The sequence below is a fragment of the Stenella coeruleoalba genome, assembly GCF_951394435.1.
Source record: "Stenella coeruleoalba genome assembly, chromosome: 17".
Taxonomy (NCBI): Eukaryota; Metazoa; Chordata; class Mammalia; order Artiodactyla; family Delphinidae; genus Stenella; species Stenella coeruleoalba.
Window position 1 is genome coordinate 71,174,727 of NC_137163.1, and position 13,847 is coordinate 71,188,573.

A 13,847-nucleotide genomic window follows, 5' to 3' on the forward strand; every position below is an offset into this window, starting at 1 on the left:
AAAAATCCCAACAACCCAGTAGAAAAATGAGCAAAAGATTAGAATACATAATTCACAGGATAAGAATAGCAAATGGCTCATAAACATATGAACATATTATTTCTATTTTTCATAATAACAAAAGAGTAAATTAAAACTACACTGAAATATCTTTTCATAGTTAAGAATGGTAAAAAAATCCCAAAGTTTGATGACACTGTTATTGAACAAGGCATGGGGAACCACTTTGCTCTCTCAAGTGGAGTGTAAATTAAATATCCGTGGAGAACAAGTTAGCAACAGCAGTTGATGTCATGTGGCCTAGCCACTCTCTTCTCTTCTATAGGCACACTTTCAGGCATATGACAAGATATATGCATAAAACTGTTACTGCAACATTGTCTGTAATAGTAAAATATTGAAATTAACCCAAATGTCCATCAAGAAAAGGGTCTGTTTTATTAAATTATGGCTTAACCACACAATGGAGTACCTGGCTGCCATAAAAGAAGATCAATGAAGTTTCTTTATGCACCAACAGGTAATGACATCTAAGGAAACAAAGAGAAACGCAGCACAGTCTGTATACTGTTGTACTATTTGATCTTTTTTAAAGCAGAGGGAGGGGAGCACTGCTGTTCCTTGCTATCTGACCTTTCAGTCTCTGAAGAGTCACTATAACTGCCAAACTGTTCTATTCAGCATTCCCTATCTAAACTGAAAAGCTGCTATAATGAATCCCTACGCAAGCACGCACAAACATTAAGCACGATTCCAGGCACGGTCAGAGGGAGTGGCAATCAGGTCTCAGGTGTCCTCCAGATAGAATGGAGTCGCGGCTGATGCTGTCTAATCAAGTTCTGCTTTATTGTCATTATCTTCCCCACCTGAAGTAAAAAAATATCTCCTAAAAGTAGAGAAGGAGAAAATAGGTGAGCCAAAGAGATATAGAAGTGCCCACACATAAGAAGAAAAGTTTGAAGTGATAAAGCAGATGGAGAGAGGAGATCTCAGCAAAATGCACGTTCTGATTGACTAGGTTTGGGTTTGGGTCTGAGATTCGACAAAGCTAACAAGCTCTCAGGCGATGTTAATGCTGCTGGTCCTTGGACCATATTTTGAGTAGCAAACTTTGTTATTGTGTACCGCAGGTGAACATACTCATTAATGAGTTCAGTAAGTGCTTGGTGTTTTATGACGCAGACATCCTTGCTCAATTAATATATAACAATTGGAGAAATAAATTGAGGTTTTTAATTGCCTGGGAATATATTATTTTTTCCTTTTAAAATAATGGATTATAAGCTCAAGTTATCTAAAAATTTGCAATCCAACAGGTTTTCAGAAATTTATATGTATATGCACGCCTGTATGTTTATTCGCTCTGATGTGAGTAAAATAACTCTGAAAGGTTCTGGAAGAATAACAGGTTTGACACTGAGTACATGGGAAACATGAATAGTATGTGAACTTTATTGTATTTCCTTTTATGCCTCTTGAATTTGAGTCATATAAGTACAATATTTATTATTGAATAATTTTTTAAAGTTCCCCACCTGAAACTGATGACCTGTTGAAGTTGAATGGAAAGGAAGGAGAATTCATGCAGGTCTAAACCTACAGAAAGCTTTTCCAGGAAAGACATGGTGCTGAACTGACCCTGACCAATTTGGAATACCTTCAATCTACACACAGAAGGAAATAAGTGTACAACAGTTGTGAATAAGAGTTTTGTATTTTTCCAATAGCTTTTTGAAAGATACTCGTTAGAGTTATATAAATATGAAAAATTTAAATCACTTTATAAAGAAGGATATAATGAAAAGAAATGGTACCCTAGCCACCACCTATCCATCTAGGATGGGGAAACCATTTTTAATATTTTCTTCCTATGATTACATCCATGCTGACAAATCGTGTGTTTCCACACGTATTTATAAATTCAGGAACTGTACGCATTAATCATCACTCCCTGCTACGATGAATTAGGATTGGGCTCACCTTCCGTCACTCCCCACCTCCTCCCATCATCCACTTACAATGGTTATATCACTATTTTTTTAGGCTTTCCAGCTGTTACGTTTATAACTGTAAGTAATATGTTTCCGTCTTTATTTTGTACTCTATCCATTGATACAGTGTCTCTTGACCCCTCCCTCTGTCTCATGAAAATATTCCTGCCTCCATCCTTCCTTTTAGCTGTCTCTCCATCTCTGGTCCTCCAAACGCTGGCATCTACATTTTGCGTCTGCAGGGTGATCACATTTGCACTCCGTTTTCAATGTAGTCCATATTTTACCCTAAAAGACTTATCCTACCCATTGAAATTTAATGCAGTGTTTACTTAATTATGAATAAAACTATCATTTGCTGTAGAGCCAACAGCATAATATAGTTATATTTTATTTCTTGAGCAGCTTTTCATTTTTCCTAGTGGTCCTAACTGGTTTCTTTCCTCCCATTATTTAACTTTTTCATAATTTTAAGACCTCATGATTTTTTCCTAATATTTTCATTTTTCCTCTGTAATGTCACATCATATTTGTCCACCGTCTCTTCCTTCCCAGAGCCTGCCATTTTCTGCTGCAATCTGTACCAGTCTAGGCTTGTAACACAATTCTCTTCCTAAACTTCCCCTCTTGTTGTCCTGGCTTGAATCCCTACCATCTTAGCAGGTCTTCTGACTGAAGGAAAAGCTTCTGGCCAAGAGATTTTTCCAGCAACTACAATGAGACACTCTTCAGCCTACCAAGGACTTTTCTGAGGAAAAGGACTAATAGAAAAAGTCAAAATACAATATTCTATGCTCTTTTTTTTTTTTTTCCTGCCTCCAGGATAGCAATATGCCTTTTTGAGAAGATCCCTAACTTGATGATTCAGATAAGACAATTTGGAACTTGATTTTAATTTAGTTATTTAACTCATGCCAGTTGTGATTTATTCTGTTTCATACTGAAATACTGTACTTTATTTTTCTTTCCAGAATTATTTGACAGACACTAAATAGAACCCTTTTTTTATAGTAAAGAGTGCTTAATTGTCAAAGGAGTAAAATATTATACATGGACAAATGACTAACATTTTACTGTATTTTACTAAGGTGCTCTGACTCTGCTTCCTTAATAACGACCAATTTTTTCAGAGTCTACTTCTTCTGAGCTTGTAAGATGCGGTAGGGAAGGAGAGCCATGATGATTCACCAACTTGATTAACTTTTCTCTCTTTTTGACAAAGTATTGTGTCATGATTATGTACAGCTCTGATTCCATTTAAATATCTGTGTGACAAATATTCTGCAGAGGAAAAAGAACAGGACTTGAGTAATATGACTAACTCAGCATACATAATTTGTTAATGTAGTTAGCTCTGATTCAGAAGTATGAAATCCTCAGAATTCATGGAATGCATAAAAGACAGACAGTCTAACTTTTACTTTTCTTATACTGGTTCAATTTATTCCAAATCCTAGCCTTTTTATACAGAGATCAATATCTTGAAGACATTCGATGTGCAAATGGCTTATTTTATTCATTTTAATTTTTAAAATCGGACCTCGAAAACTTAATTTGGTTACAGAGCTCACTGTCCTATCTTTTCTATTTGCTTAGTGAACATTTACGAAATGTTTAGCATTTATAGGTTCCTCCTATTTATCTGGCACAGTATGGCACTCTTGGAGGAATCAAAATACTTAAAGTACTAATACCTCACTCCAAGCGATTTTACAGAAACATAAATGTTAATATGAAACAAAAAAAATATTCCAAACAGTGAAGAATCAAGAGCTACATTATGTGGCACAAAGGACCGTGTGGCACTTAGAGAAATCTGAAGGAAACAGAAGTGGGGGCTGGATCACCCACATGAGGCTTAGTGAACAAAGATGAGACGTGAAGAGCTGCTTGTCGGTCAGTCTGATGCAAACACTTGAGGCCAATGTATTGACTGTGAAACACAAAATTTCCCACTGCATCTGGAACATTATTTAACTTCTTGGGGTATGTTTTCTTCGTCTCTGTATCATGGGAATAAGATAAAAAGATTCATGCTTGCTTCTGTAAGTTGACTCTAAAAGTCAACATTTGTGTGTGTATATGACTTTAAATCGTGCCTATCATTCTACCTAAAATTCATGCAAGTACAACTCTTTATTCTTTTCAAGTAACTTGAGCTCAGAAGGCATGATCATTTTAGAAGACGTATTAATAGTATCCTGTGACCAGCCTAATGCACTGGAGATGTCATCACTCAAGGCGGGCCGGGTAAGCTTATTTTAAATACAGTCCTGTGGCCAAGAATTTATGATAGAGGATATTTCACTTAAGGAAATAGGTATTTCCTGGAAACTTTGAAGACTGAAAAGCAGAAGTACTAAGTTAAACCACACGAAACTGACAATCTGTAGGGCATAATATCGGCAATTTTCTATGGTTCTCTTTTCCAATTAGGTTCTCTTGGTAGCCACCACCTGTAGATCAGACTCTCCCAAAAATTACAACTAAAAAGGAAGAGCTACTTTTATTTCTAAAATCCTAATATTTAAAGTTGGAGGTTGATAAATCATCTCCAAAGCAATCAAAACAGGCAACAGACCCTTTCTAAATTCCATGAAGTTTCTTTGAAGATTTCTTTGTGGATCTCTTACCTCAGCTAAGAATAAATAGGTTAAGAGTATGTGTATTGGGTTTCTGTACATTGAATAAGATCACTTATTCTGGACCTTTTAGACTTTCATATAAGAAATAAGGAAAAGAGGACAGAGAGAGATGTTTGTCAGCCTTGACCCAGAGTTCTTAAGACAAAGAGGAATAATGTACTGAGGTCTATTCAAGCTTTGGCTTCTCCACAGATCATTACAACCAAGATGCCAATTAACACTAATGTGACAGTGGCTTGTATGACGTGGACAGCTGGCCACTCAAAGATACACAAGGACCACCTGCTCATGTAACATAGGCCACCAAACAGGCACCAGATGGTGACAACATTTGAATGTTATTACTATAGTCACTTTCACCTCAGCTCTATTCGAACTGGACATTAGGGGAAAGAGCTGTAAAATCTGCATTTGATTTTTAGAACAATATGGTTCTCTATCAATCTCACATGTATGACTTCCTTGAGACCAAAGAATCATCCCTGGGCATTGGTGGCTCAAAAGAAAGTTCTGTATCACATGGCAATTAGAAGCAATTGGCTTAACCAAGACATACTATTCCTGCTGAGATGCCCTTCTGGAAAGCTTGGAGAAGAGAAATGTGGAAAACTCAGGGACAGGAAAAGACTTGACTGAGGTGATGGAGTTGGGGGTTGGTAAAAAAGTGAAAGATGGTTGTCAGAAGAGACAAGTCCAAAGCACCAAGAGGAGCCAAAACATGCAGTTTTTGCCGCGTATCCCAAGCCCCTGAACTTTGCTCCTGGCTATACAGATTTTCAAGGAAAAACATTCTAGAAACTTTTAGACATGCTTATTGCCCAAAAAAAAAAAAAAAAAAAAAAAGATGTAAATACAATTTTTTTCAATAAATATGCACTAGGAGTTTGAAAGAACATTCAAGAGTTCAAATCATTTCCCCAAACTGTGGAAAATGTTCTGTGAAATTGACTGATGCCCTAAGCATGGAAAAATAGTTATGTGTTGGTTGACAAATTCTGGAAACATAGTTTGTACCTTGACAAAGAGCAATCCATGTTTGTATGTCATAGGGAGAATAGGCTTCAGATATCATGCCCAAATCCTCAGTAAAGAAAACAACACTGTCTAAGGATCTAGAGATCACATGCAAAATTGTCTAGCAAAGTATACAGCAATCAAAAGACCATAGAGATTCCACTAATATTACTGCATTATAGACTGATGTGGTCTCTACTTATCTGTGACAAAAATCAGATTCCCATTTCCCTAACGACATAGGTGGCCCTTGTTGAAACAGCAGCCAGATGTCCAATAAGATTTCCTGAGTTTCGTAACGCAACAAACTTAGCAGGTGGTCCTAAGTCTCTAAATCAAACTGTTAGGGCTTCTTGGGGGTGAAGGGTGAGGATTCCTAGCTTAGGAGAACAGGGTCAGTATGGAAAAAAAGCCTGAAAAAATCTAGAGAAAGCAAAAGAATAGAGAAAACATATCGGTAAAATTTGACAAATGCATTTCTCAGTATTATGTCAAACATGTTTACTGAGCAGCACAATTAATAAAAAATATTCTGTACTAGAGCCCCTAATTATTATTCCATGCAGGACAGAATACCTCTTCATTATGCCTTTTTGAATTGATTGTGTACATCAAACAGTCGAGATATAAATAAAATATGCCTGCATGCATAATGCCCTCACATTAAAGCTAAAGGCAATTAACTTATGATTTCTCATTAATTAAATTAAACAACTTTCTAAAAAATGTCTAAAATCAAAACAGCTTTCTTTTAGTGTAGATTTTCTCCACAATGATGCAGAGAAGCTGTTTACCAAATTTATCACACCAATTAAAAAAATGCTGTTTCTGATTTTATCCCAGGCTTGTCTCTAGTTTTCTCCTGAGGTTCCAGTCTCATTTAGCTAAATCTGATTACAATGTCAGGGTTTAATTTTTTTTCCTCTGCCTTTAAAAATACCTGTTCTCATCAAGACTTTTTTCCTATTAAATTGTCCAAACCCCTTCTCCCTGAGCTGGATCCATATCATATAGTGGAAAACTCAAATTATGTGGTGAATCTGCTGAATTTAGATAGCTGAAACACATAAATGAGATACAAGAGGGCATAATGGGGCCCAAGTACAGGGCAGCCCTCAGCAAGGCTGGAAAATGCTCATTACCTCCTCCTGTTCAAGCTCTTTCCAAATCTCCCTCTCCTTCCCTGACTCCCAAGTTATACCGAGTTGTTAGGTATTTCAAATTTCAGTAGTCTCCCCTCTACAGAGTGTTTTCATTTTAAAACAGGTATAAAAGGATATGTTCCACCAAGGAATATATCCTTAATAATAGAAACCTTTTGTTTTGCTTTTCTATAAAGTCCTTTGCAGATCCCCTAAAATCCCACTATATTAAGAGACCACGTAGCCAGAGATTGCCTCCACCTAAAGCCTGCCCTTCTTAGCACACAATCGGGCGCTAAAAATTTTCTTAAACATCATGCATTGATTTCTTAAACATCAATCCCTTCTCCAATGGGCAAAGTGTATATATATATTACATATATAATGTATATATATATATATTACATATATAATATATATATATATATTACACTTTTTCTCATATCCTGAGGATCTGCCTGAAACAGTGCTTTCACATGGTAAGTCCTCAATAAATGATGCTGCACTGAACTGAGTTTAAGCCTGGGTTCACTCCTTCCCCCCAGTGAATCAATCCCATCTCTACTACCACAGGCTGTTAGTGACAGCCTTTGTCTTCTAGTTCCCTGGATTAGAACTGTGAAGATATCCTTCACTCCTTGGTCACCTTTTCTTAATCCTTTTATTGATTTCCTCATGAGGTGCTATCATCTCTTCCTCAAAATGACAGGAAGAAATGATGCCTTCCTTTTTCTTGATTCCAACGACCACAGCCTAATACAGACACATTATTTTGCCCTTAGAAACGTAAGCTTTCCCAGACAGCCCTCTAATCCCACTCACTGCCTCTAAATTATCCCTCTATGATGTACGTTACCTGTACTCTTTAACAACAAATCTTCCTTCAGCCTTGTTTTGCCCTTGACCTCCTCCTCACACACATACACCAGCTGTAAAGCACACAGTATCCATTGTCTGTTCAACAAATATCATCACCTTCGCTCCTAGTAGAGCCCTGGATTTTGTGTTCTAAAGGCAGGAGAGAGTCTATACCCTTACAAAAGAACCACCCTTCCTCTGCTCTATGATTGGTCTAAACCAGCTAGTTTCTGGCCAATGGACTTTAAGGGAACGTTTCTGGGGAAGCTAATAAAATCCTCAATAACATGGCAAAGCTTCATAAGGACAAAATACTATATCTCAGTCTCTTCCTTACTGCTTGGAATATGAGTGTAAGGTTGTGACGCCTAGACCTATACCAATAGGCAAGAACAGTAGATCAAAAGAACAGAAAACCTCTGGTCCTTGATGGCATCATTGAGCTGGGAGCCAACTCTTCAAGACTTTTTGTTAAAGAATAAGAAATTTAAATTTAGTACATTTAATTTAGTTGAAAAAGATCAAAAGAAATTATTTTACTATACAAGGTGAATCTGCAAAAAGACTCTGTAAAGCATTGTTCTTCAATGCCCCGATCTGGGAGCCCACTGGCACAGAAGACCATGAGTACTCTGAATACTAGGAAGCTTCATGATAGATTCTTTAGGAGACTGATAACATACTGCACAGGGTTTAATGGCAGGGTACACACAATCTCTGATCCAACAAAGGCATCTGAGAAATTCACTAAGCACGTATTTAAACAATTGAATCTGTCATGTGCATTCTGAGAAGTCCCTGAAGAAGAGTCAGCCTGACAGCATACAATGGCATTGGAGAAGCTATTATAGTCAATTCTATGAATCAGGTACCCTGATTCCCCAAGGCAATTTTTACAAGAGCGGGTCAATGGCTTACATTTAAGGCTTTGTTTTAAAAATGATACGAGGGATTTGAGAAAAGGTTTCCTTTTAGTTACAATACCTTTTAATACTACATTAAAATAAGACAGGTGCTACTGATACAAAGGTACATTCTGATAAAAGAGGATTTTATGATAAATCTTAAAATGAAGTACTAATCCAATTTTTACTGCAGACCATCATAAATAGAACACAGTACGCGGTGCATAAAGAAATGAAAAAGCCTACTAAAAAGGTCTAAAGTATTAAAGTAATGTGACTGAGTTTTACAAATCTGTACGTGTGATTTTAGTCACTTCAATGCAGTCATCTCGTATATGGTGTGAGAATGTAGCCCATTCTGATGCTCTTCCATGTAGCTGTCCAGTTTTCCCAACACCATTTGTTTAAGAGACTATCCTAGCCCCACTGATTACTCTTGGCTTCCTTGTCAAATACAGGTTGACTATATGTATAAGGGCTAATATTCCCAGGCTCTTGATTCTATTCCATTGGTCTACGTGTCTGTTTTTATGCCAGTACTGAACTCTTTTGACTACTATAGCTGCTTTGTGTCAGTCTCAGCCTATCAACAGCGACTTTATCTGCTAGGAATGCCTGAGGGCACCTGGGCCCATGCTATTTGTGGTGAGCCCCCCAATGTGGCGGCTGGACCACTCTTGTGGTTCTTATTATAAGAACCACAGAGTAAGACACGCCGCAGCAACAACCATCAGGGAACTTGGAAAAAGCAAATGTTATTATTCACCAATCCTGGAGGGTACCTGGCACACCTGGGGCCGTACCGCAAACTCATGGATTTGGAGGGAAGGAGAGAAAGCACAGACCTGGGGTTCTGCCTTTATTCGTGCGTTCGCTATTTATTGGTGAATTTAAAACATAAGAGCAAGAAGTAAAGTACAGGAAGGGAGAAGCAAGTAATCAGTTATCTAGGTCACGCGGGGCTTTCTAAAAGGGAAACTTCATGGATGAGGTACGCCTGGCCTTTATTTACGTTGTTGTGTGGCTGGCCGTGTGTTTACTCGAGATGAACGTCTCTGAAATGGATGCCTTGGCAACCAAAAGCTTCATGTCAGTCTCTTCAATTACAATTAAAAAAAAATGCCAGATATTTCACTAAAATAGCTTAGTAATACAATTTAAAACCAGGAAGTGTGATGCATCCAGCTTCGTCTTTCTCAGGATTGCTTTGGTTATCTGATGTCCTTTTGGGTTCCATATAAGCTTTAGGACTGTTTGTCCTATTTCTGTGGAAAAATGCCATTGGAATTTTGATAAAGGATTGAACATATAGGTGGCTTTGTGTAGTATGGCCAATTCAATAATATTAATTCTATTAATCTATTAACACTGGATATCTTTCCATTTGTTTGTGTCTTCTTCAATTTCATCAAAGTATTGTAGCTTTCAGACCTGTTAGTATTTGCTTAATATATTTAGGTGCTCCAATGTTGAGTGTATATATATTTACAATTGTTATGTCTTCCTGATAAACTGACCCCTTCATTATTATATAATGATCTTCTTTGTCTCTTGTTACCATTTATAACAGGCCCAAAGTCTGTTTTGCCTGTTATAAGTATAGTTACCCCTGCTCTCTTTTGGTTTCTACTTCATGTATTATCTTCTTCCATCCCTTCACCTTGAGCTTATGTGTGTCCTTAAAGCTGAAGTGAGTCTTTTGGAGTCAGTATATAGTTGGATCCTTTTATAGTCATTTAGCCTCTCTACGTCTTTTGATTGGCGAATTAAATCCATTTACATTAAGAGTAATTATTGCTCTTTCCCTGCCGCCGCGGAGCCGCGCGGAGGCGGAGGCGCGGGTGCATTCAAGATTCGGCTCCACCCGTAACCCACCGCCATGGCCGAGGAAGGCATTGCTGCTGGAGGTGTAATGGACGTTAATACTGCTCTGCAAGAGGTGCTGAAGACCGCCCTCATCCACGATGGCCTAGCACGTGGAATTCGCGAAGCTGCCAAAGCCTTAGACAAGCGCCAAGCCCATCTCTGTGTGCTTGCATCCAACTGTGATGAGCCTATGTATGTCAAGCTGGTGGAGGCCCTTTGTGCTGAGCACCAGATCAACCTGATTAAGGTTGATGACAACAAGAAACTAGGGGAATGGGTAGGCCTCTGTAAAATTGACAGAGAGGGGAAACCCCGTAAAGTGGTTGGCTGCAGCTGTGTGGTGGTTAAGGACTATGGCAAAGAGTCTCAGGCCAAGGATGTCATCGAGGAGTACTTCAAATGCAAGAAATGATCAAATAAAAAAACTAGGCTCTTGTTCCTCAAAAAAAAAAAAAAAAAAAAAAAAAAGAGTAATTATTAAGGAAATTCCCTGGCGGTCCAGTGGTTAGGACTCTGCGCTTTCACTGCTGAAGACCCAGGTTCTATCCCTGGTCAGGGAACTAAGATCCCGCAAGCCATGCAGCATGGCGAAAAAAAAAAACCAAAAAAACCAGAGTAATTACTAATATGTAAGGACTTACTAATGCCATCTTATTAATTGTTTTCTGGCTGTTTTGTAGTTTCCTTGCTCTTTTCTTTTTACCTTGCTGACTTCTTTTGTGAATTGATTTTCCATGGTGACGTGCTTTGATTCCCTTCTCTTTTATCTTTTGTGAATCTACTGTAGGTTTTTGCCTTGTGGTTATAATGAGGCATATATAAAACATCTTACAGATATAATAGTCTATTTTACATTGATAACAACTTAACTACAATCACATACAAAAACTCTACCCTTTTGCACCCTCCCATAATCTTATGCTTTTGATGTCATAATTTACCTCTTTTTATATTGTGTATTCATTAACAAATTATTGTAGCTATAGTTATTTTTAATACGCTTGTCTTTTCATCTTCATAATAAAGTTGAATGGTTAACACTCCACCATCTTACAGTATTAGGGTATTCTGAATTTGCCTATGTATCTACCTTTACCACAGTGCTGTATAGGTTCATGTTTTCAGGTTACTAATTAGTGTCCCTTCATTTCAGCTTGAAGGACTCCTTTCAACATTTCTTATAAGGCAGGTCTAGTGGAGATGAATTCCCTCGGTTTTTGTCTGTGTAAGTCTTTTATCTCTCCTTTGTTTCTAAAGGATAGCTCTGCCGGGTAAAGTAGTCTTGGTTGACTTTTTTTTTCTTTCAGCACTTTGAGTATATCATTCCACTCACTCCTGTCCTATAAGGTTTCTGCTGAGAAATCCACTGATAGCCTTAGAGGAGTTCTAAGTTACAAGCTTTTCCTCTCTTGCTGCTTTTAAGATTCTCTCTGTGTTTGACTTTTTTGTCAGTTTTATTATAATGTGTCTTGAAGATCTCTTTAAGTTGACTTTGGTGACTGAAGAGCTTCGTTAACTTGGATATCCAAATCTCTTCTCAGATGTGGGGAACTCTAAGTCATTATACCTTTAAATACGCTCTCTGCCTCCCTTCTCCCTCTCCTCTCCTTCGGAATGCCGATAATTTGTGAATTGGTCTTTTTGATGGTGTACCACAGATTATATGACTTTCTTCTCTCTTTTTCACTTTTTTTCTTTGCACTCCTCTGACTGACCACAGGGTGGAGAAGGGGGTGTGTGGGCGAGGCAGTGTACTAGGGGTGCCCATGGGCCAGTCACGTGATCCACAGATGAGGCATTTCCAGGGGCTCATGAGTGGTCTTCTTCATGGAATCCATGACACAGTTAGTATCTGGGTCCCTTTAACATCCTCTGAGAGTTCTATACGCTGCTTTCCCCACCTCTATTTGCCCCTCAGTCACGTGGCTCACGATTCAGCACTCTGGATGGGGTGGAAGAGAAGTGAACCTCTTGGCAGCATGCTGCAGGAGGCTCGAGCTGAGGACAAACTTCCTTGGCCCTAAGCCGTGCCGCCTTGGGAGAGGGGTGATACAGGTAAAGTCAAACTGCTCCTCTTACCCACTCCAATGTGTCCTAACTTGTATTTTGTTGTTGTTGTTGTTCTAATGGAGTCCTGAAACTTCGTCTATGGAAACCTGGACTTTCACAAGGACCCTCTCATCTGTGAGTGACTAACTCAGTGTTCTCCAGGGGCTACCAGACCATGGCCAATAGAGGCTGCAGTTGGCTCACAGGCCACTGCAGTGTCCACACCTGGGACCAAAGTCTGTCTGCCTATTATCTGATGTGCTGGTAAGATAAGACTTCTCCCAGGTTCCTTGGCATATAGTGCTGGATCCACAGTGCCTGCCTCCCCCAAAGGCACGTTTGTCCATGGATGGATGACAAATTTTTGTTTTTGAGGGAGAAGAGACAAAAATGAGGGAATTCTTAGGCTGCCATGATGCTTACGTTACTCCTGACCATTAGATTTTAGCTGACGTTCTGTATTTATCCTCCTTCAGGAAAAGAATGTACTGACCATGCAAATGTACGTGTTTCAGTTCAGTGTCAGTTATATACCTTGTTACAAATATCAAATAACTCAAGTCAAATCTAGGTGGTGAGCACACAAAAAAAGCTGTGAACAAAGATGAAATAAGGGCAAGTAGTGTAGCATCTAAGGAAAATTAGAATCAAACCTGGAATTAAATTCTAGCTGTGCCAGTTTATAAGCTGTGGGACCTACGTATGGTAAGTCACTTGATCTCTCAGAATCCAAGTCTTCTTATTCGCAAATGTGAATACTAATACAGTATGGTATTGTTGGGACAATTAGCAATGATATATTTCTAATCCAAATGTCAGTTGAGATCACCCTTTCCTTTTCATGCTGTGATCTCTGGAAACTCCAGTCCCCAAGATGCTTCGAGTCCGCTCTCCTTCTAAACTCTTGTTTCTGCTAAATCTTTGATCTCTTTCACATTCTCCCTCCTGTATCTTCCTCTTTTTTCTAAATGTGCCACCTCAGAGCACAATCTTTTTCCTCTGATTTTTCTAAATCATCCAAGGCATTTATGCCTAGTAGACACTGACAGAGTATTAACAGATTTAAAAATAAATATTAGAAATGTTGTGGGCTATTTCCTCTTCCCAGCCAACTTTCCTACTAACATTGCTCCCTCTCCCAACGTTTTCCTCAAATCTCCTTCCCTACTCCCAACCACCAAAGTTTGTTTTATTTCTTTTGAAAATCAGTGTGTTACCTTTGCTTCTCACTCCCAAAGACATTCTTGTTATGCCCAGAGAGGATGATTTTAAGAAGAACTTGGTGGACAGCATTTAAAGTAATGTTGTTTAGCTACATTCCTAAAATTCCTGGAACAGCAGACATTCAATTAGTGGTACTTGTTATCATTATGTGTA

At 38.4% G+C, this 13,847-nt stretch overlaps 1 protein-coding gene and 1 long non-coding RNA gene across 2 annotated transcripts in view; one reads left to right on the forward strand and one right to left on the reverse strand.

Annotated features, from left to right (window-relative positions):
- LOC307176275 overlaps positions 1 to 13,847 on the reverse strand; it is a 195,992-nt gene that overhangs the window by 79,065 nt on the left and 103,080 nt on the right. The window lies entirely within an intron of this gene.
- Positions 10,359 to 10,857, forward strand: LOC307176139 (small ribosomal subunit protein eS12). Its single transcript, XM_079901944.1, has one exon. It carries the CDS (start codon positions 10,435 to 10,437, stop codon positions 10,831 to 10,833), a length of 399 nt encoding a protein of 132 aa, XP_079758070.1. The 5' UTR covers positions 10,359 to 10,434; the 3' UTR covers positions 10,834 to 10,857.